Source organism: Hevea brasiliensis, chromosome 8, assembly GCF_030052815.1.
Source record: "Hevea brasiliensis isolate MT/VB/25A 57/8 chromosome 8, ASM3005281v1, whole genome shotgun sequence".
In the NCBI taxonomy this organism is placed as follows: domain Eukaryota; kingdom Viridiplantae; phylum Streptophyta; class Magnoliopsida; order Malpighiales; family Euphorbiaceae; genus Hevea; species Hevea brasiliensis.
Genome location: NC_079500.1, coordinates 7,067,597 through 7,091,580, shown reverse-complemented (window position 1 = coordinate 7,091,580; position 23,984 = coordinate 7,067,597). Strand labels below are relative to the sequence as shown.

General features: G+C 31.6%; 2 protein-coding genes and 1 pseudogene across 9 annotated transcripts; 2 read left to right on the top strand and 1 right to left on the bottom strand.

Moving 5' to 3' along the window:
• Positions 1–2,253: 2,253 nt before the first annotated feature.
• Positions 2,254–11,432, top strand: LOC110672298 (uncharacterized). 8 transcript variants are annotated; one of them, XM_058151148.1, is made up of 20 exons: positions 2,257–2,433; positions 3,242–3,321; positions 4,062–4,166; positions 4,635–4,691; positions 4,797–4,867; positions 5,339–5,438; positions 6,660–6,730; positions 6,886–6,986; positions 7,087–7,190; positions 7,278–7,331; positions 7,492–7,547; positions 7,700–7,738; positions 7,848–7,992; positions 8,214–8,395; positions 8,472–8,539; positions 8,806–8,878; positions 8,958–9,019; positions 9,154–10,081; positions 10,327–10,617; positions 10,880–11,432. In XM_058151148.1, the coding sequence occupies exons 2-20, from the start codon at positions 3,247–3,249 to the stop codon at positions 11,157–11,159; spliced, it is 2,862 nt and encodes a 953-aa protein (XP_058007131.1). In that variant the 5' UTR covers positions 2,257–2,433; positions 3,242–3,246; the 3' UTR covers positions 11,160–11,432. The 8 variants fall into 8 exon arrangements, with proteins under 8 accessions (XP_058007134.1, XP_058007131.1, XP_058007132.1 ...); XM_058151149.1 differs by having other exon boundaries at positions 3,237–3,321; XM_058151146.1 differs by having other exon boundaries at positions 2,257–2,490.
• Positions 11,433–19,214: 7,782 nt separating this feature from the next.
• Positions 19,215–20,790, top strand: LOC110672299 (mitogen-activated protein kinase kinase kinase 18-like). The gene has a single exon (XM_021835031.2). It carries the CDS (start codon positions 19,648–19,650, stop codon positions 20,722–20,724), a length of 1,077 nt encoding a protein of 358 aa, XP_021690723.2. The 5' UTR covers positions 19,215–19,647; the 3' UTR covers positions 20,725–20,790.
• Positions 20,791–21,547: 757 nt separating this feature from the next.
• On the bottom strand, positions 21,548–22,520 carry LOC110672284 (probable LRR receptor-like serine/threonine-protein kinase At3g47570; annotated as a pseudogene).
• Positions 22,521–23,984: the final 1,464 nt, after the last annotated feature.

Here is a 23,984-nt window from a genome sequence, read left to right as displayed (position 1 = left end):
TTTTATTAAAAAAAAAAATCTGAAATTTAATTGAATAAATTACAATTGATTTCAATTTTATATCTTTAAACATTTAAAATTTAAAATTTTAAACCATAATTTTTATATAGGTCACATGATTAATTAAGGCACAATAATGATGTGATTGTTTAATTAGGCTTAATAGCCTTTTTCAGGAAGTATATTTTTAAGGAAATTATTTTTCAAAAAATATAATTTTTATTATTTAATTGATATATTAAAATTTCAGAAAATAAAAAATTTAATAGAAAATGACATAAATATCCTTATTTTAAATATAAGTGCCATATTTGAAACATTCAATTTAAAAGAGTATATTCTATACTGCCTAAACACTCAACTTAAATAATAATCACATATAATATTTTTTTATGACATGATAATAAATAAAATATAACAAAAAATTTAGTAGAAAATATAATAAAAATTCATAGATTTAATTAATTTTTTCCCTTCATATGAGTACATATTTAATACAAAATAATACCATGAAATTTTTTAATACAATTATAAAGTAAATCAAGAGGGACAAAGTTGGAAGTTGAAGTTCTTTAGATTAGGCAAGAGAATTTATTTCTTCTACATGAAGGAAGAGCTATCCATCAACTTTCCGAAAAGTTAAACGTGTTTGTAACCAAGCAATCCCTAACACCATGTTTGGATAGAAGGAAAATAAGAGAGAAAAGAAAATTTGAAAGTAAAATAATTTTATTTTTCATCATTTTATATTTAAATAGAGAGAAAATAAGAGAGGAAAATAAAATTATTTTATCCACTTTTATTTTCTCTTTAAAATAGAGAGAAAGTGAGAGAAAAATATACAAAATTACAAATATACTCCTATATTATATAAATTTTTATTTCTTAATTTAAAAGTTAAATTATAATTTTAATATTTATAAAATAACTTTCCCTCTTATATTTTCCTTTCACTATTCAAACATAAAAGGAAAAATATATTTTTCCCTTGTTATTATTATATGTTTAATAATTGTTACATTAAATGGCAGCAAATTAATGTTTTATTTTACATTTTACTTTTTAATTATATTTCATATGTTTTTCAATATTTACATTTAAATAAATTTTAAAATTAATTGATAAATAATAAATTATATATATTTTTAGTGAGTAAAAGTAAATAAAATGACATTCATAAAATATAAAATTAAATAATATTTAAGAATTTAATTTTCTGAAATTGTGTTAATTTTTTTCAAAATTAAGAAAAAGGATCTAATGATTTTGAAAAAATTAAACGAGAAGTTGTATGTAGATTTAAATTTTTATGTTTTATATAATAATTAATAATTTATTTTATATATTTAATTTTATTTATATTAAAATTATATTTCCAAATTTATAAAGAAAATAAATGATATTAACAAAGATTATGTAAATGTAAAAAGATAATAAAATCATAATTAAAATTTTAATTTTCTTTTAAAAAGGAATGATTAAATTTTAAATTAATTTCATATTAATCATAGTATTTAATAATCCTGATGTATACATGAAATCAATTTTTTTTTTCCTGTTAATATAGGTAAGAAAAATAATTAAAAAAGATATTTTTTCATATAATCATATTTACATATAAAAATAATTAAAAAAATACATTCAATACTGGTGAAAATTAATTTATTATTTAAGGAATGAAATCGGCATTTCCTATTAAAATGGAAGAAAGTTAATTTAATAATTAAGAAAGAAAAGGAAATAATCTAAGAATTAGTAGAGGAATTTTCCATTAAAATGGATGAAAATTAATTTTTTAATTAAAAAGAAAAATTAATAAAAAAAATTGAAAAAAATAATAAATATAAAATCTCTAATTCATTTAAATGGTAATTAATTTGCTATTTTTAATAGATTAATTTATTTTTATAGTATATCATGTGATAATATTTTTAACTTTATTATAAATTTTATAAATTATATATTATATGCCATAAAAGTTTACAAAACGAATAAAAATTATTATAAATTTAAAAAAATGATCAGTTCAATTTCTTATTTTTATAAATAATTAAATTAAACTGAAAATTGATTTTTTTTTAAAAAAATTAATTAAACAAAATTAAATTTAACTAATTAAAACATTAAATTAAAATAATTTAATTTAATTTTTCAGCTATAATCGATTTTTATTCGCCCATAGACTCCAGAAATAAGGGGGTTTAGCAAAAAGCAAAAGAAACAAAGAGAAGGGACAAACAATGATTAGACAACAGTCACGCAATTACCCGGTCCAGCTTAGACACATAGGTGAGGTTAGTTTTAGGACCTGTACAAACTCTAACTCTTGCATTTTGCAGGCCAATCCAAGAAAAAACTGCCAACTGATTGGACTATTTCCAAAGATTCACATATTGAGATCTTCTGCCTAGTGCTCATACTTACCTTTCTTGGGTAATCTACATTTCTGTGCAAAACTCTCTGTTTGTGTACAAAGATCCTCTGTTTCAGGTCACTGTCCCTGTTCTGCTCTTCATTAATTTCTTTCTTGCATTTGATTTTTTGATGTTTCTTTAACTTTTTTGTTATTTGTGGATAATGTCCATATATATGTATATATATATTTTAATCCATGTTTGTATGCTTGTGTAGTGAATTTCAATATTATGACTCTGTCATGCAAGGGATTGCATGAATTTTCTGGTGGTTTTATGACGCAATTTTATCAATGCATTTTAGATTGATTCAATTCTACTTTTTGGTTAAGCAGAAAGTGAGTTTGATTTTGAATGTCAATTCCATGAAGCTAGGAATTCTTCTTGTTATTCTTTTTTCCTTCCTTCTTTCTTCGGTTAGTTTTGGGAGATTGGGTTCTATGAGAATTTCTACCCAGTTTATTATATAATGGTATTAATCTAAAGCAGTGAAATTTTGAAATTGGTATTCAACTAATAATTTTTTTTTTTTTTTGGGGTGGGGGTGTGTGCTATATGAAAGGAATCATAAATTACATTGACGGATGTTGCTGTAGGCCGTACTGTGATCGCTTCTGGTAACTTTTACTGATGATAAGAATGTTTGGTAGTCATTAATGTAGGTGGGGTGGCCTGTGCTAAATGGGCCTTGAGAAAATTGATTTCGTAGTTCGGTGGTCCTCTTGTAATTTGACCTAGTGAGCAAACTAATTAGTGCATAAAGGCAAATATAACTTAAATTGTCTAAATGCAATTGGATTGATTTGCTTATCATCTGTCTAGTGCAGGAAGGATGTTTGATGAAGAGTTACTGGAGAACGGGTTCAATCAAGAGGACAGAGAAGCTTCTAATTCTTTGGTGGATAAGGTATGATGTAGACACCTTTTCTGTTTTACTGTGAAATCAGACTCCCCTCTTTGGAAGGTTTTAGGTTGTTAACGTTAGGCTTTAAAAAGGTTTGTTTTTTGGCTATTTAATTGATCCTTTGGTACTCTATGTAAAGAGACTGGACAATTCTTTTATTTAATACAAGGTTTTCTTCAACTTCAGCTCAGTTCCTTTAAGTTTTAGACTGAAGTTGGCATGGGTATATAATAGGATTATCCTAGCTTGAAACTAAGCTAAAGCTGCCATTGGATTGGCCATAATTTTGCTGTCCCATTGATTGCTCCTGTTACCTCGTGTCCAAGGCCTTTTGTTCTTCTTGGCATCCGTTATTTTGGCACAAATCTTTTTGGTTCTTAAAAAGCAATGGAGGTTAATTCTTGTTGCTTTTTTTTAATTTTTTTTTTTATTTTATGGGATAAGTGTAGGGTTTATTGCAATGGTAGTATATCATTTTCTTTTTCCACAGTTTGGGCTCTATGTTTGCATCCTTGTATGTATGATAAATGAAACTTTGTTGAAAGCAGTTCATATTACTATAGCTTTTGTTATTGTGAACATAAGATTGGCTTCTGGTTGATTTATAGTGAGTGACTTCATTGGCATTTCTTTCTTTCCTAATATTTATTTACTAATTTGTTTTCTTCCTAAGCACATTTCTTTCAGAATCATGCTTCAAATGCTTGTCTTGTATCTGATTTCTTTTGTATGTTTTGATTAAGGTCGACCCTGGGAAACCTGCATCATTGACCTGGCAACGAAAGTTAAATAGTGAGGAAATTGCTCTTTCACTATTCACTTTAAGTTTTCAGGAGAAATTTCAAATGGTACGAATATACATTTTTTGTTCTATTTTAAATAATCAATTCTTATTCTTGTTATTTTATATGATGCATGAAGGAAGTTGAGGTTACCTAAACCACTTTCATGGAGAGAGGTCTAGCAGTTTAAGTTAAATAGTTTAAGTTAAATTTATACAAGACGTGTGAAATGCTGCAAATGAAGATAAACATAATTTTGACCTTTTCGGGGGAAGAGAAAAGTGTTAGATAAGCCACCTTATTACAGATTGCACTAGAGGTGATTGTTCTGTAGAATTGAATCAGCATGCCTGGTGGATTCACCTCTTTCTTTTGGTAGCACTGCATGATCCTCAGAACCCTTTGTTATCTATGTTATTAATGCCATGAATCTGTGGTGCATCTATGTCCTCCTCTTTATGTCATAAATCTTTGGCAAACCTGTGTTCTCTTTGTTATTTATGTCTACAAGTAGGTTTTCTTTATTTTTGGCAGGCTCCTGTAGGCATTCGGTTGTGGCGTTATCTTCGAGAAGAAGCTGCCAAAGGAAAGGTAACGTTCATTTATATTAGTTACTCATTCTAACTTGATTTATTATTTATGTTAACAAATTACAGACATCAGTCTGATCTTCATGTTCTGTTCTGGCAATTGCAGGTTGGTGTTATCAATCCATTTGTTAAGCGCTTTGTAACATCTTGTCAAGGCATTCCACTAGGTGGCATTGGGTAGGTCTTTATCTCTATGATTCATAAAAAATCTTGCATTTCATATTTATTGCATTGCATTCCTCAGAAAATCAATATTTGGATCTTTATTGGCTCACTGTTTATTTTCTTAGAAAATAGTTTCTAGCAATATGGATGCGTAATTTTTAGCTTATATTTAAAGTTACCAAGTCATAAATCAACTAAATTAATTAGTCAATCTAATATTTTTTTGTATTTATGATGCAAGTTTTGCATCATAGGCCGTGTATCATAGATTGCACATTTTCATATTAAAAAATGTGAAATTGACGTTAATTACTCAATTTGCATTGATATTATGTTGGCATATGGCTGGCTGGGCATTTCAAATATACACCACAATTTATGCATTATTTATTTGATTGCAGTTCTAAAATGATAGTGGTAATTTATAAGTTGCCCTCTAACTTCCCCTTTTTATTTGGCATCTAAAATTTTCATACTTAACAGCTCTGGAAGCATAGGAAGAAATTACAAAGGTGAATTTCAGCGCTGGCAACTGTTCCCTGGAATATGTGAAGAAAAACCTATTTTAGCAAATCAATTTTCTGTAAGTTTGGCGCACATTCCCCGCCAAAAGTTGTTTATGCATGAAATTTCTTGTTGCTACCCTTAAGGAGGAAAAATTATAATATGAGACTGATGTATGTACATTTTACAACAGTTTCATTATAACTGTTGATTGTGATTGGTCCTACGTAGATCCTACCATAATCAACAGTTAGAATAAAACCATTGTATGAACATTGGTTTCACCAAATTTTAAGGAGATGTTAAATTAATTTATTTACCGATGTTGTAAAAAAATTCATGTCAGGCAGTAGGCACTTTAAGACATGGCATGCTTACAGAAATGTGGTTATTGTCCTGTGTTTTGGAACCTATTGGAAGTAATGGCTCGTTCACTGTTCAGTACACATTCTCTTTATAAATAAATCTTGGTTTTGCATGTTTGAATCTATGTAGCTGTCTCATAAGACATCATTCCTCCTGTGTTTTGGGACCTATTTATATGTTGTTGGGTGCAAATACTCATATGCCTTTATATTTTTCCATCATTTACAAGCTGTTTTTACTAATGTATTAGCTGTTTGAGTAATTGCTGGCTTCTTATCTACATTTTATGTCTAAGAGCTCGATTCATGCTGAAGATGAGGGATGGGGTGGCATGTTAATCTCTGTCCTTGAACTTTGAAGGGCAAATGGCTTAAGATTGACGCGCCCAACTTTCCTTGCTTTCACTGTACATTGCTATTCTTTGACCTAATCCCTTTAATTTTTCTTCAATCATCACCTGGTTAATATTTCATTTATTAAGGTTGATCACTTATTGCTTTTTCTTGAACTTGACTTATTCCAATGGGCTGTGAGAATGGATTTTGAAAAGATTTGGATGGGAAAACTTGGTCTTTAGAAGTGTGAACTGATGACTGGTTGTATATGTCATTAGTTAAATTTTGGTTTCTTAAATGAACAAGGAACATGACAAGTGATGGAATTCCTAATTCTTCTAGGAGTGAAAATAATTAAATCATGCAGAATTATGCACATATATGGTTTATTATAGTTATAGTGATTGAAAGTTCTGGTACTGGAATAGTTACTGTGGAGTGATTTAAGTAGTTAGTCTCAACATTTTATGTGAGATTACAAAGAATTTGTTGGTGAAAAATGATTAGAACATTCAATAGACGAATTAATCAGAACTTATTAATGTTTGTTTGCAAAGAAATTTGCAATTTCTTAATATGAATGCTAATGATTCATGCAGGTTTTCATTTCACGCTCAAATGGTGTGAAGTACTCTAGTGTTCTGTGCCCAAAGAACCCAGAGGTTCTTAAGTAAGTTACTGTATTATTATCCAGTTAAATGTATGATTTTTCCCCTAATTTGATGAGAGTATTAGTTGAGGTGGATTTTTAAATTTGATAGGAAAATAAGTGAAGAAAGAAAACCGATTAATGACCAACTTAATGAATGTCATGTTCATACTCAGAGAATCTACAGTTTCCGGAATTGGATCTTGGGACTGGAATCTAAAGGGAGAAAATTCTACATATCATGCTTTATATCCAAGGTCATGGACTATATATGAAGGTAAGCTTGTATTATCTAGTGCTACACAAGTCAAATTGTTGTGACCATCATTGTGGAAAAATGTTTTCTCATATCTAGTTACTCAACTCACTAAATACAGGTGAACCTGATCCAGAACTTAGAATTGTTTGTCGTCAAATTTCACCTGTCATTCCTCATAATTATAAGGAGAGCAGCTTACCTGTCTCAGTTTTCACTTTTACGGTAGGAATGTGTCTCTAACAATGTTGATTGTTGGACATCTGAATGATACAGCTTACCATGGTATTAAGTGTCAGTTATTTTCTTCAGCTTTATAACTCTGGGAAGACTGTGGCAGATGTCTCCTTGCTTTTTACATGGGCAGTAAGTCAATTTGTACCTTGCATTCATCTCCTTCCATGAGTGTTTCTATGTTGCATCTCTTCCAGTTAGAACTTCTTTATTTGTTTATCTAAATCGTAAGTGCTCAGTATTAGAAGCCATCAAATCTTATGCACGTTCATTGTCGTCTATGCCAATTTAGAATTCTGTTGGAGGGGATTCCGAATTTTCTGGTCAGCACTTCAATTCTATTACAACGTGAGAAAAGCTTCATAACTCATTCTTTTTTGTTCCTGTAGTTTCATATTTTACTTATGAATATAACATATAATGATATTGACTTTTCATGTGTAAAAGTGCATTTGTGCTTGTAATATTATACTGACTGACAAGATTATTGGTCATGCTAGGATGGAGGATGGAGTGCATTGCGTCCTTCTACATCATAAGTAAGCTCGTATTTTGGCATAGGGATAAATCTGGACTTGGTTTGATTGCTGTATCATTTGTTATGTCTTCAAATATCCTAGATTTGAACTCTCTTATTAATCAATACAGGACAGCGCATGGTTTTCCCCCTGTATCTTTTGCCATCACAGCTCGGGAGATCAATGGTTTACACGTTTCAAAATGCCCTCGATTTGTGATACATGGAAACTCCCAAGGCATAACAGCAAAAGACATGTGGCATGAAATAAAAGAGGTTGCTATACTTGTTCTCATATTATAAATGTCCAGAAGTTTCTCTCTTTCCTCTTCTTCTTTTTCCCGCCTCCTAAAAACTACATTCTCCCTTTTTTTATCTCTAGCTATTCTTCCACAGGGAAATGCTACTCATGCCTTTTTGTCTTGTGTACATGGTTTATTTATTTATTTTTTTATCATTCTCTATAGAACTTAATATATGTACTTGTATCACAATAGCATGGATCCTTTGACAAACTTAAGTCTGCTGGAACGCCACTGCCGTCAGAGCTTGGATCATCTATTGGGGCAGCCATCGCAGCCTCTGTGACAATTCCACCAGATGCAGTACGCTCTGTTACATTTTCATTGGCATGGGACTGCCCTGAAGTATGCTTCAGTGGCGGAAGGACTTGTCACAGGTAGGTTGCCAAAAGACTAGCCTGAACAGTTTGTAGGTTGAAATATTATCCATGTGCTGAAAGTTTCAATCAACAGGCGTTACACAAAATTCTACGGTACCCATGGAGATGCAGCTGCAAGAATTGCACATGATGCTATTCTAGGTAGTGTCCCATGCTTTCTTGTTTAAGTTGAACTCTTCTCTCTCTCTCTCTCTCTCTCTCCCAACACCAACCACCACCACCCCCACCCAACCCCCACCCCCACCACCCCACCCACCCCAACCCCACCCTGCCCCCCGCCTCCCCCTCTTTTCCAAAGTCTATAAATGGGCCCAGCATGTTGTGCTGGACTGTGAATAACAACTGCAGACAGATTTTGCATTTAGCAACAATCTTGTATCTTATTTTTCATTTTCCTTGAAACATAGGGCATGACCATTGGGAGTCCCAGATAGAAGCCTGGCAAAGACCAATTCTCAAAGACAAGAGACTTCCTGAATGGTGAGCTTGGATTTATAATTTTCCCATTGCATTTAAAGTCAGATTGTGAAGTTATTTTGAAGGTTCTTTATATTTGCAGGTATCCTATCACACTCTTTAATGAGCTGTACTATCTTAATTCAGGGGGGACAGTTTGGACAAGTATGTGGATTTATAGCCTATTCTTATTCTTGCAGATTGACTCATTTTATTTAAAATGAATTCAGTTCTGTTAATTTTCAATTTTCATCACATGAAATTATATTAATTAATTACGTAGTCCCATATTTTTGCAGATGGATCACCTCCATTTCAGAGTTTAGTAAGTATTGGGGGAAGGAAGTTTTCCCTTGATAGTTCAGGGGCAGGTTTGAAGAGCATTATTGATGTAACCCATCAGAAAGACATTTCTGTTGACATTCTTGGAAGGATGACTTCAATGCTTGAGCAAATTCATGCTCCTGTTGCATCAAACTCTGCTTTTGGAACTAATTTGCTTCAAGAAGGAGAAGAAAACATTGGTCAATTCCTTTATCTTGAAGGGGTTGAATATCAGATGTGGAACACCTATGATGTTCATTTCTATTCTTCTTTTGCATTGGTTATGTTATTTCCCAAACTTGAACTGTCTGTTCAAAGAGACTTTTCAGCAGCAGTGATGATGCACGATCCCAGTAAGATGCAACTTCTACATGATGGCCGATGGGTCTGCAGAAAGGTCCTTGGAGCTGTTCCTCATGATATTGGAATGAATGATCCATGGTTTGAAGTGAATGCCTATAACCTTTATAATACTGATACATGGAAAGACTTGAATCCAAAATTTGTTCTCCAAGTTTATAGGGATGTGGTTGCCACTGGTGACAAAAAGTTTGCTGAAGCTGTATGGCCTTCAGTTTATGTTGCGATGGCTTTTATGGACCAATTTGACAGGGATGGTGATGGGATGATTGAGAATGATGGCTTTCCTGATCAGACATATGATACATGGTCTGCATCTGGTGTGAGTGCATATAGTGGTGGGTTATGGGTGGCAGCCTTGCAGGCCGCATCAGCCTTGGCAAGAGAAGTTGGCGACAAAGTTTCTGAGGATTATTTTTGGTCCAGGTTTCAGAAAGCAAAAGTTGTGTATGAGAAATTATGGAATGGCTCTTACTTCAATTACGACAATAGTGGTAGTAGTAACAGTTCATCTATACAAACTGATCAATTGGCTGGACAATGGTCTGTTTCATTTGATGTAACTTCATTAACCTGTTTTGAATATCAAATGGTTTTGGCTCATCTGGGATTTGTTTTTACTAAAATATAGATTTCTTGGTTAGCATTTGAAGTATGTTTCCTTTTTTAAAAGCAAATTAGACCTTAGGCTTGATAATTTTAGGCTGGTCTTATATTGTGCTGCACATTATTGATGTTTATGGTAGCATATGGTGATGGGTTAAATTTACGTAATGATCATGTTATAGGTATGCACGAGCATGTGGACTTCTGCCGATTGTTGACAAAGAAAAAGCAAGAAGCGCACTAGAAAAGGTTTATAATTACAATGTCTTAAAAGTGAAGGATGGGAAACTAGGGGCTGTAAATGGAATGCTACCTGATGGAAGAGTTGACCTGACATCAATGCAGTCAAGAGAGATATGGTCCGGAGTCACATATGCTGTTGCTGCAACAATGATTCAGGAAGATTTGACGGATATGGCATTTCATACTGCAAGTGGGATCTATGAAGCTGCTTGGTCTGAAAAGGGACTTGGGTAAAATACCTTTTCTTTTTTTGTTTTTCTTCTACAATTAATATGACTACCATGAAAACTTTGGCTCTCTGATAGAGTTAACTAAAACATGTAAATAAGAATCCATGATCTCTCATTTTCAGTTTTACCATATATTGGCTCATCTGTTTTCTGTAACACCATGAGTACTTTGATCATGCTTAAAAGAGACAGAAATGCACGGCACACATTCACATACGCTGATACGCAAAGCTAACTACCTAACATGCTGTTCTCTTCGTAGTTATGCGTTCCAAACACCAGAAGGTTGGAACACCGATGGCCAGTATAGATCTCTATGTTACATGCGCCCTCTGGCCATTTGGGCAATGCAGTGGGCTCTGTCAAGACCAAAACCTGGGAAGGAGGAAATGAAATTAGAAGTGAAGGAAGATTATCAACGTCCGCACCATGCCGGATTTATTAAAGTTGCTCGTTACCTAAGGTTGCCGGAAGAGGAATCATCTGTAAGTCTTATCCAGTCGTTGTTTGACTACACATGCAAGAAGTTGGGTTATAGTTGATTCTTGTAATTGATTTTTGTGTATGGGGACGGAAATCATTCAAACACATCAAATGCACACTTGCTTTTGTTGTTAGCTATTTTGATCTAAGATTATTATTTGAAGCTTTGTTATAGAGCAATGTTACGGAGCAATTATGCAGTGTATATGGTGTAACAAAACTTATTTCACCTTCACAAATATATGGGATCCACTTAAATTGTGGAGGGTGAATCTCATATAAATGTGAGAGACGATATATTATTTATATAAGTACATCTGATTTTAACTCAATTTTCATATATATATATGAGATTCACTTGAAATTATGTATCTCACCATCCGTTTTTCATCCAAATCCATTCTCATTCATTTTTCATCCTAGACCCAGCCATATCTCATCATCCATTTTTCATCCAAATCCATTCTCATTCATTTTTTATCCTAGACCCAGCCATAGCCGGTTTAGAATCTGTTATAAGTAGCTTGTATGTTAGACAGTATAGAGAGAAAAAATTCCTATATTGTTAAAATATAAGAAAATGAAGGAATGAGAAGAGTGAAATATGTATAAAATTATATATATATAATTCAATATATATTATTCTATTATGAGACTTGGCACGTATATGTGTGAAATAAAATAATTATCTTATTGTAATTTCCATAAATAAATTATGAACGGAAGTGTTTATTAACAAGTAGATATGTCTATTAATAAACAGACATGTCAATTCTATACAAACAGTCACAACTGTTTGTATAGGTGTCTGTTAATAAACAGATATGTCTTTTACACATGTCTTTTACACAAACAGTTATATCTATTGAAGATAGATAGATGTGTCTATCTAGAAAAGGCGCTATAACTTTTCATTCTTTATAAATATGGATAAGTTTTTCAATCCAGACATATATACTACTTCTACTTCTTTTTCTTTTCTTCTAGTCTCTCTAAATTTGGTTTGTATAAAGAGTTCTTAAGGGAAATCTTAAGGAGTTGCTGTCTGCAGATTTCAGGATTTGTTGTATTCTGGAGGTATATTGTCATAACTTTGCAACAATCTAGTGGAGGCAATTAATATCTTAAATATAGTGATTCATCATGCCTCAAAGCCTATTTTACACCCACTGCCTCAACAATTTTAAGGTATTAATCGCAATGGAGTCCAAGGCTATTTCCGTGATAAATCAAGAGTTCGTGAAACTTGATCGTTTTGATGGGACAAACTATGTTCACTGGAAAGACAAGATGCTATTCTTACTCACCACATTGAAGATTTCTTATATACTTGATCCAAGTCTGCCTGCCATTTCACCACTAACTCCAGAAGATTCTGAACAAGTGAAAGCAGATCGAGATAAACGTGAAGAAGATGAATTGCTATGTAGAGGTCATATTCTTAACAACTTGTCAGATAGACTATATGATCTATTTACTTCTGTCAAGTCTCCAATGGAAATCTAAAAATCACTGTAGTTCAAATACAACTCAGAAAAATAAGGTGTGGATAAATTTCTCATCATGAAATATTTTGAATTCCAAATGGTTGATAATATATCTGTTATGGATCAAGTCCATGAGTTACATGTCCTTGTTTCAAAACTTAAATACTTGAAAGTGATAGTTCCTGAATCATTGCAAGTAGGAGGAATAATAGCAAAACTTTCTCCTAGTTAGAATGATTATAGGAAGAAATTACTGCATACTACAGAAGATTTTTCTCTTGAACAGATTCAGAAACACTTATGCATGGAAGAAGAGACAAGAAATCGTGATAAGAAATTTGTTTCTGAATCTACTACAAAAGTTAATTTTGTGCAAGGAAGTCAGAATTTTCAAAAGAAAAATTCTGAAAGCAAGAGAAAGTTTTCAAGCAAAGAGAACAAGATTAGTTATGGCAAAGAATAAAGAAATCAAAGAAAGGAAGAACTTATTACAATTGTAGCAAGAAAGGGCATTACAAACGTGAATGCAAGTTTCTAAAAAAACATAAGAAAGAAGATATGAATAATAGTGCTCAGAATTCCAATAAAGCAAATATAGTTGAACAAACTACTGAATTGATTGCAATGATATCAGATTTGCATATTGGAATGGTAACAGAACTCAATATTGTTACAACAACTAAATCCAATGATTCGTGGTATGATTCTGGGGCTACTGTTCATGTTTGCAATGACAAGACTCAATTTAAAAATTATGAAGAAGTTGTAGATGGATAGAAAGTTTTAATGGGCAATCATGATTCTGCTAAAGTGGTGGGAAAAAGGAAGTGTTGAATTAAACTTTACTTATGGAAAGAAGCTATTATTAGTAAATATGTTGTATATGCAAGAAATAAGAAAAATCTTGTGTCTGGTAGTCTGTTGTGTAAGAAAGGTTATAAGGCTATTCTGGAGTCTGATAAAATAATTGTGTCCATAAATGGACTATTTGTGAGAAAATATTACTCATGTAATGGAATGTTTAAACTCAGTATTAATAATAATATGAATATTTCTATTTATACTGTTGAGTCATCTTTATCTTTATGGCATGATCGTTTAGCATAAATTAGTTTTAGATCTTTAAAATTTATGGCTAAACATGATTTAATTTCATATATAGATGACAATAAAAAATCTTGTGAAATCTGTATACAAGCAAAAATGATTAAGAAATCTTTTCCAAAAGTTGAAAGATCTTCTAAATTATTAGAACTTGTACATTCTGATATTTGTGAATTAAATGGAATATTGACTAAAGGAGAAAATATGTATTTTATAACTTTCATAGATGATTTCTCCAAATATACTTATGTTTGTTTAATAAAAAAATAAAGATCAAACATTCCAAATGTATCAGATTTATAAATTTGAAGTTGAGAATCAAAAAGGAAAAAAAATCAAAATTTTGAGAAGTGACAGAGGTGGTGATTATTTTTCTATTGAATTTTCTTCATTTTGTTAAGAAAATGGAATTATACATCAAATTAGTGCATCCTATACATCACAACAAAATGGGTTGGCAAAAAGAAAGAATAGAACCTTAGTGGATATGCTTAATTCTATGTTTGTGAAATCTAATTTGCCAACAAACTTATAGGGAGAAGCTTTACTTACTGCTTGTCACTTACATAATAGAATTCCCTCTAAAAAATTTAAGATTTCTCCATATGAATTATGGAAAAATAGAAAACCTAATTTGAACTATCTAAGATTATGGGGCTGTTTAGTATATTATAGAGTTCCAGATCCTAAAAGGACTAAATTAGGTCTTAAGAGCTTTGATAGGAGTTTTTGTTGGTTATGCCGAAAATTTCAAAGCTTATAGAATTTTAAATTTAAACTTAAATGTAATTGTAGAATCTAGAGATGTTGAATTTATTGAAAATAAATTTCATAATGACCCTATACATGAGCCCATAAATAGTTCAAGTCAAAGCATTGGTTTTAGTATTGATATTAATTTTGAATCGACTTCTAGCAACAAAAGAAAGTTAGATTCTTCTAATAAAATTAGAAAAAGTCAAAGTATTAGAAAAGAAAAGAATTTACATCCAGATTTTATATCTTCTTAGGCTATTGTTTTTCTATTAGAAGGCAATAGGTCAGTTGTACTTAATAAAATACCAATTTTGTTAAATGTATAAGATGATCCTAAAACGTTTAAAGAGGCAATGACTACAAGGGATGAGACTTTTTGGAAAAAGGCAATCAATGATGAAATGGATTCATTATTATTTAATAATACATGGGTTCTAGTTGATTTTCCACCTGGTTCCAAACCAATAGGATGTAAATGGATTTTCAGAAGAAAATATGACATAGATAAATCGATTCAAACTTTTAAAGCTAGATTGGTTGCAAAGGGTTTTAAACATAAAGAGGGAATTGACTACTTTGATACATATGCACTAGTGGCTAGAATAATATCTGTTAGAGTACTTTTATCTTTAGCATCAATATATAATTTATATGTACATCAAATGGATGTTAAGACAGCCTTTCTAAATGGTGACTTAGAATAGGAAGTATATATGGAGCAACCAGAAGGATTTGTTCTACCAGGGAATGAAAGAAAAGTTTGTAAATTAATTAAATCTTTATATGGTTTAAAACAAGCACTGAAACAATGGCATGAGAAATTTGATTCTGCAATTTTGGAATATGGCTTTAAACATAATAGTGCTGATAAATGTATTTATTCCAAGTTTACAGATGATTTTGGTGTGATAATTTGTCTTTATATTGATGACATGCTTATAATTGGAACAAATATGGAAGGTGTGAATGATACAAAAAAGTATCTAACCTCAAAATTTAAAATAAAAGATTTAAAAGAGGTAGATACAATCTTAGGTATCAAAGTAAAAAAAACATAGTGGGGTTTTGCTCTTTACCAATCTCATTATATTGAGAAAATATTAAATAAATTTAATCATTTAAAAGTCAAAGAAGTAAAAACTCCATATGATGTTTCTTCCAAATTAACTGAAAATTCTAGTAGGGCAATTGCTCAAATTGAGTATGCTAGTGCAATTGGTTGCTTAATGTATGCTATGCATTGCACTAGACCTGATATTGCTTTTGCAGTATGTAAATTATCAAGATACACTAGTAAGCCTAATATTGAACATTAGAAAGCAATTTCAAGAGTTCTTGGTTATTTAAAAAGAACTATAAACTTTGGTTTATTTTATAATAACTTTCCAATTGTGTTAGAAGGTTATACAGATGCTAGCTAGATAACTAGTATTAATGATAATCAATTAACTTCCGTTTGGGTTTTTACCTTAGGAGGATGTGCTATTTCTTGAGCATCAAAGAAACAAACTTGTATAACCTATTCTACAATGGAATCAGAATTTATAGCTCTAGCAGCAGCTGGTAAGGAGGCAGAATGGCTGAGAAATTTTTTACTAGATATCAAGTTGTGGCCAAAACTGATGCCTGCTGTTTCCTTACATTGTGATAGTCAAGCAACAATGTCTATAGCTTATAATAAAATTTATAATGGGAAGTCTAGACATATTAGCTTAAGACATGAGTATGTGAGACAATTAATCTCTGATTGAATTATTACTATTACTTATGTCAAGTCTTGTAATAATATGGTAGACTCGTTTACAAAAGGGCTCTCGAAAGATATGATAAAAAATACGTGTGCTGGATTAAAATTAAAAATATTCCATTAAATTTACTAATAATGGGAACCCTGCTTTATAGTATTATTACTAAATAAAGTTTAAAGGGTAACAATAAGTCATTAGTAAATATTGTAATTAAGTACTTAGTATACTAAGTTAATAGAATGAGGATGAGTATTTATACTCTTAATGAAGTTTAAAATTATGACAAAGGAAACTTCACTTATATGAACATAGGAAGTAGAGCCGCTTCAACAAAAGTGAGAATAACTTTTGTAAATGTTTATGAAAACAGGAGATAGCACAATGCCATATTTGTGCTAAAATTTTGGTAAACTTTTTAAGTCGAACTAATTGATTCGTGCGTGTAGTATTTCCGATTCTATTTAATAGGAATCTAGGTTTAAGCTAAGGCCACCATGATTTCTTTAGAACTTTGAAATACTTATACAAAGGAAAAGTTTAAATCGAAAGATACTTTTCATTATGCATGAAACAATGAGATCTAACAATACAAGTTAAGTGGGGGATTGTTATAAATAACTTGTATGTTATACAGTATAGAGAAAAATAATTCCTGTATTGTTAAAATATAAGAAAGTGAAGGAATGATAAGAGTGAAATATGTATAGAATTATATATATATATAATTCAATATATATTATTCTATTATGACACTTGGTACGTATATGTGTGAAATAAAATAATTATCTTATTGTAATTTTCGCAAATAAATTATGAACAGATGTATTTATTAACAAGTAGATATGTCTATTAATAAATAGACATGTCAATTCTATACAAACAGTCATAACTATTTATATAGGTGTCTGTTAATAAACAAACATGTCTATTCTATACAAAAAGTCACAACTATTTGTATAGGTGTCTGTTAATAAAAAAATATATATTTTACCCAAACAGTTATATCTATTGAAGATAGATATATGTGTCTATCTAGAAAAAGTGCTATAACTTTTCATTCTTTATAAATATGGATGAGTTTTTCAATCCAGACATATATACTATTTCTACTTCTTCTTTTTTTCTTCTAGTCTCTCTAAATTTGGTTTGTATAAAAAGTTCTTGAGGGAAATCTTAAGGAGCTACTGTCTACAGATTTCAGGCTTTGTTGTAACCTGGAGGTATATTACCATAACCTTGCAGTAATCTAGTGGGGGCAATAAATACCTTAAAGATAGTGATTCATCACGCCTTAAAGCCTATTCTACACTTACTGCCTCAATAGAATCCAAATCGGATTTAATTGTCAAACCTGTGTTTAACTCAAACTGTGAATATATATATATATATATATATATATATATATATATATATATATATATATATATATATATGAGATTCACTTGAAATTATGTATCTCACCATCCATTTTTCATCCAAATCCATTCTCATTCATTTTTCATCCTAGACCCAGCCATAGTCGGTTTAGAATCCAAATCGGATTTAATTGTCAAACCTGTGTTTAACTAAAACTGTGAATGAACTAGATCGGAATTGAATTGGAATTGTTTGGTTTGGTTTTGAGCCAAACTAATTTTTTTCATTTATTTTTTTTTTAAATTTAGTACACCTCATAGAAGCCTAATGTGCCATTTTGTGACATAGAGAGATTCATTTAGTTTGAGAGATCTTAGATTAACAATTTCTTAGTTTGGTGACATATTTATGTTCAATTAACTTATCTATGAAATTTCGTAGAGTCTATTTAGTATTGCTTGTTAAAACTCTTATTAAAAAAATTAATTTTTTAAATATATTAGTTAGAAAATATTTAAAAATAATTTAAAATTAAATTTGATAAATTTTAGTTATTATAAAACTAAAAAAGTAAAATAATTTTTTTAAATTATTTTTTTCAATAACATGTAAAATGGTGCTTTTTCTTTGAAAAATAATTTTTTACTTAAAACCTCAACGTCAAAACAAACATATAAGCTTTGGCCTCAATATAGGTGCATTAGGGTGCTTTCAAATGTACGTGAGTGTCAAAAGTACAATATTCCTTGTTGTGTGTGGTCAACCTATTTATACACCCTTTCTTTTCTAAAAAAAAAAAAAAAATTATAAGACCCATTCAAAACATACACTTTGATCTTGACTTTTTTTTTTTCTTATATCTCATAGTTATTAACTTATTTACCTGATTTATATTTTGCCTTTTTTAAAGGAAACAATTGATGAGATTTAATAAGGTTTCAAACTCAAAATTATTTAAAAAAAATTCAAAATTTCATATTTATTGAGATATTGTAAATCGCTGAGTCAAAACATAAGTAATTATATTTTATCTTTTTTAATATTTAATATGTAAACAAAAAGAATGTTATATTAGTGCATCTAAAACAAACATGGAAAGAGAGATCAATCCTAAAAAAATTTTCTTACCTGTCTATTATGAATTTTCATTTGGTACAATCATTATACATACAACAATTTAATCATAATTATTAATTATGATGGACCTACGTGAAATCCACCATGATCAATGGTTACAATAAAATTATTGTACATATATTAGTTTCATTGTATAATTTTTTATCTATTATGAACTCACGATATAAATATATAAGATTCATATATTTAATAAGTGAATTGTATCTTACAAGAATAAACAAAAACAAATATTGTTAGCCGACTTTCCTTGTTAATTTGCAGTTTTTTCTTGGGTTAGGGAAGACCATACTTGAAAAATTCTTCCACTTATAACCATAAAGATGAAATTTATTTCCTTAATTTCCTTTCTGGGTCAAAGAGATTTGGATCCATTAACAGACATGACTTCCACAAGATTAGGATAGCCAATCGTTCTATTTTGTTTTAAACATTCTTTCATGTGCGGACCATAGAATAGAAACTACCCTCGTATATATTCCATTATCTATCTCTCCAATTTCTTCTCCAACAAAAATTTGACAAAGAATTCAATTCAAGAATATCAAGGTTGCATTTCCAAAGTTTCATTTCAGTAAGGGCGGTTTCCAGTACTGGGAAACCGCTCTTCGCATTGAATAATAGGAAAGTTTCATTAACTTTTCTTCCATTTTCTTGATTTTGACTTTTTTCTTTCCTTTAATCATACGTTTTCTTTCTGCAACAAGTTTCTTTTTATGTCCATGTTCTTCTTTTTCTTTCTGGGTTTTTGATCTTAGGATTTTACCTGATCATTCCTCTTTGACTGTGTGTACTTGTAATTCCTTGCAATTTGTTTTGTTCAAACTGGAGAAGTTTGAGAACTGTATGCATATAAGAGGATTATCAGTTTCATACTTTGAGTTGGGTTTTTGTGCCCAATTCAATATTCAAAAAGCAGATTGTTGTTTCCATTTTGTTCCTAATCGAAAGAAGAAACGAAAATGGCTAGATTTCACCAATGCTCATCTCCTCAACCCCGCGAATGGGTGAAGGGCAAAGTTATTGGATCAGGATCACATGGTAATGTTCATTTGGCCATGAATAAAGTCACAGGAGAACTCTTTACTGTAAAGTTTGCACATTCCAGGATCGCTGTTCAATCTTTAGAGAACGAGGCTAACTTCCTGGAGAGTTTCGATTCGCCATACATTGTCCAGTATCTAGGAAAGAACATCTCAAAAGGATCATCAAATGATGAGACTAGTCTGAGTATTTTCATGGAGTATATGCCTGCAGGCAGTTTATCAGATGTTGCGGAGAAATTTGGCGGAGCATTAGACGAGGAAGTTATTCGTTTGTATACAAGAGAGATTCTTTGTGGTTTGAAGTGTATTCATGAGCAAGGGATTGTGCATTGTGATCTCAAGTGCAAGAATGTGCTTCTAGGCTCTTCTGGTAATGTAAAATTGGCAGATTTTGGATGCGCAAAGAGGGTAAAAGACGTGGGAAGGAATGTGAATTTATTGCATTCCTGGCAGGATATTGGAGGCACTCCACTGTGGATGGCTCCTGAAGTTCTGAGAAAAGAACGATTGGATTTCGCTTCGGATATATGGTCCTTGGGATGCACTGTCATTGAAATGGCTACAGGAAAAACTCCTTGGTCTGGTCTGCAGGTTTCGAATCCAATGGCTGCAGTGTTAAAGATCGCGTGCAGCGATGAGAAGCCTCGATCTCCAACTCACTTTTCTGAGGAGGGACTAGATTTCTTGACCAGATGCTTGGAAAGGAATCCTGAAATGAGGTGGAGCGCTGAAGAACTGCTTGACCATCCATTTATTTCTGCCAAATTGCAGAGGAAATTCGCGTGCTCACCTGTAAGTGTTTTCGAGGTTGGTATCTTTGATGAGGCTTATGAATCAGATGAATCAGTAAGTCCTAATGAAGACGAGTTCCGAGGCAGAAATCCTTTCTCAACAAGGCATTGCGAGGAAAGGAAGAGAATAGAAAGGAGGCAGCGGGCTGCAGATAATGACTTTGGCTCATCAGAAGACTGGATTACTGTTAGATCAGGTTGAAGAAAATGTATAGACTGTCAGTTTTCAATGTACAGATTATGAAATAAAATAAGCAGTATTTTTTTTTTCTTAGATTATTCTTTTTTTTTTTGGAAGGTGAAAAACAAGAAATGAATTATTTTGATTAAGGAACTAGCTTAGTTATCACTTAATCTGCATCTCCCAATTCATAAGAAAAGAAATAAAATTTTTGGAGCCAAATAAGCAAACAGAGAACGAAGAAAGTAGAAATAATATGAAGCAAAGAGAGTGCTAACTATACCAAGCAAAGAAGCAGCATTACAAACATATAATTGGTAGCCGAAATGACCACATGGCCAAAAAGGGTACATTTTGGAAAAATTAGAAAGTGAAAGCCATTATAAACTTATAATTAACATAAAATAGATGGAAAGATGTTATACATGCTTCATGGTAATCAACCAACATCTTCCATCCGAGTCATCAACCTTGTGCACCTGAGATAGAAAATAATAAGATTTCTAAACTATCTTGCTTCTATTTAAGAAATAAGTAATTGAATTGCAAAGAAAATTCAATTTCTTTTCATGTCTTACGCGCAACAGATAGAGATTTTGCTACTTGAATCTTTTATTTCAATAGGAGAATAGCATTATTTACCTGCCACTTGAAGTGTGCTCATAGTTTCTCTCTCCTTCGGTAGTCGAGTTCCCACAAATTTATTTTTAATAGGGGAGAGTTGAGAAACCACATCACCGATATTCATGAGCTCTTTTGGTGATTCCATAGAACAAAAGATTCCAATTTCAAATAGCGAAATCAAGCATTCAATGAATATATTGCTTCTTTTGTTCCTCAAATCTTAGTCATTGAGTTGCCTTTGAAGAATATTTGGATCTATTACTTGTGTCACTTGTTTAGGCAAAGCTTTCTTAAGAAAACTATGACGGCTTAAACCCTCTTTAAACATGTTATCGTTGGGAGTTTTTCCTATGAACATCTCCAACAATAGCATGCCAAAGCTAAATATATCACCATACGTCAATACTTCGCTTCCTACGCCATACTCTACAACACACATAACAAGATGTAGTTAATTGAATTGCTTAGAAAAATATCAACTACAACTAATTCTTTTAATTAATCCACTACTATGAGAAAACTAGGGATCATAGACTAACGTAGATTTGTTAATCATAATAAGTCCATACTAGTTATATCAAACTTTCATTAAAAAAAATGAAATTAAAAAGAAAATAAGATGAATGGAATGGTTAAAATATATTTAAGGATAATTACCTGGTGGACAATAACCAATAGTTCCTCTTACTTCAATAGAGAGTGACTCATTTGTAGAACAATCAAACATTCTATTAGAAAGGAACTCCACTAATCCAAAATCACTCAAGTGTCCTGTCATTTCTTCATTAAGAAGAACATTACTTGGTTTTAGATCACAATAAACGATCTGAGTTTCACAATGAAGATGAAGATACTCCAATGCAGAAGCAACATCAATGGCAACGTTCAATCTTTGGAGAAAATTAAAGCTCTTGGCACTCATCTAATCCAAGAGTTGGATGCAACCAACCATTTAAGCTCCCATTGACCATGAGCTCATAAACCAAAGCCTTGAAATCATTTCCATGATAGTCAATACCGGAACAAGCTGTGAGCACTTTGACAAGATTTTGATGTCTTATATTCCGTAAAGCCTCACATTCAACTATAAAACTCTTTGAAGCTCCACAACGCATAAGATTAAACACCTTTACTGCAATAACAATTCCCTCTTGTTCGAAGACCCCTTTGTATGCGGACTCAAAACTTCCCATACCAATCAAAATTTCCAGAAAGAATCCATTAGTGGCTTTAAGGAGACTTTGATAAGACAATTTCAGTAGTGGGTTCCCATAAGATCCTAATGTAGAATCTCTTTTCTTCTTTCTTGAAAAAAAAAAGAAATAAACCAGTAAGCACAAGTGCTATGGCTACAAGTGCAAAAACTATGGAGATTATTATCTTCCACTTTATGGTCAGTCTCTTTTTTAATTCTTTATCCTTGCATGAGGGAAGCCCAAAATCAGGTATGCCACCACAAAGATGCTTATTCCCTGTTATCGATATCACATTTGCATTTTTGAAAATGCCTTTTGTTGGCACTGTACCTTCAAAATTATTGTAAGATAGATCCAAAAGCTCTATTAATTCAAAGCTCTTTAAAAATTCTAGAAACTTGCCAGACAAATTGTTTTGAGAAAGATTCAATCGTCTAATGCCTCTTAATGAACTAAAAGATGAAGGAATGGACCTATGGAAGTTGTTACCAGCAATGTATAGAAATTCTAGACTTGTACACTCACCAAGATAACTGGGAATAACTCCTGATAACATGTTCTGAGAAAAGGATAGAAACCTTATATTATTCAACTTTCCTACTTCAAGGGGAATGGAGCCAGACAAACAATTGTGGAGGTATGGGACCACTGAGATTGTTTGTAGAAAAGATCTAATACAAGCAATTTTTTGCAGTTGCTAAGACTGGAAGGGATCATGCCTTGGAGATTATTGTTAAATAAATGAACTTTAAGTAATTTTGTCAAGTTTCCTAGGGAGTATGGAATACCTCCATAGAGATTATTACAGGGAAGAATAAGAAGTTGTAAATTTTGAAGCTTTCCAATGCCAAAAGGAATGTTACCTGAGAGTTGTTTGGTGATACATAAAAAAGATTCAAGTTAACGAGAAACTCTATCCCAGTTGGGATTTTTCCAGATATTCGATTGTATCACATGGAAATTATCTCGACCTTCTTCGAAAAGTTGCCAATATGTGCAGGTAGCTCTCCTCCAAAGTTATTGTTTTCTATGTCTATCCATATTAAAGTGGTGATATTAGTCAAATTGGAAAGAAACTTCAAGTCGTCACCTTTGCCACTTCCTAAATGGTTAAATGAAATGATTAATACTGAAAGCCTATGCAAATTTTCAAGAGAAGGCACTCTTCCGGTAAGATTATTTAAGGGTAGTTGTAGAATCTCCATATTTGAGACATTAGAAATTGAGATTGGAATGGATCTGGTGAGCAACGTAAAAGAAATGGAGGTTTGGAAGAGAAATGACTAAGCTCAATGGGAGATCCCCTTGTAAGTAATTATTTGTCAAGTCTAAACCATTGATCAAAGAGAGATTGAAGATTGAGGGAGATATAGGACTCGATAACTGATTATCAAACACAGATAAAAACCTTATATTCATCAATCTGCCTAAAGAATCAGGCATAACCCCATGCAAAATATT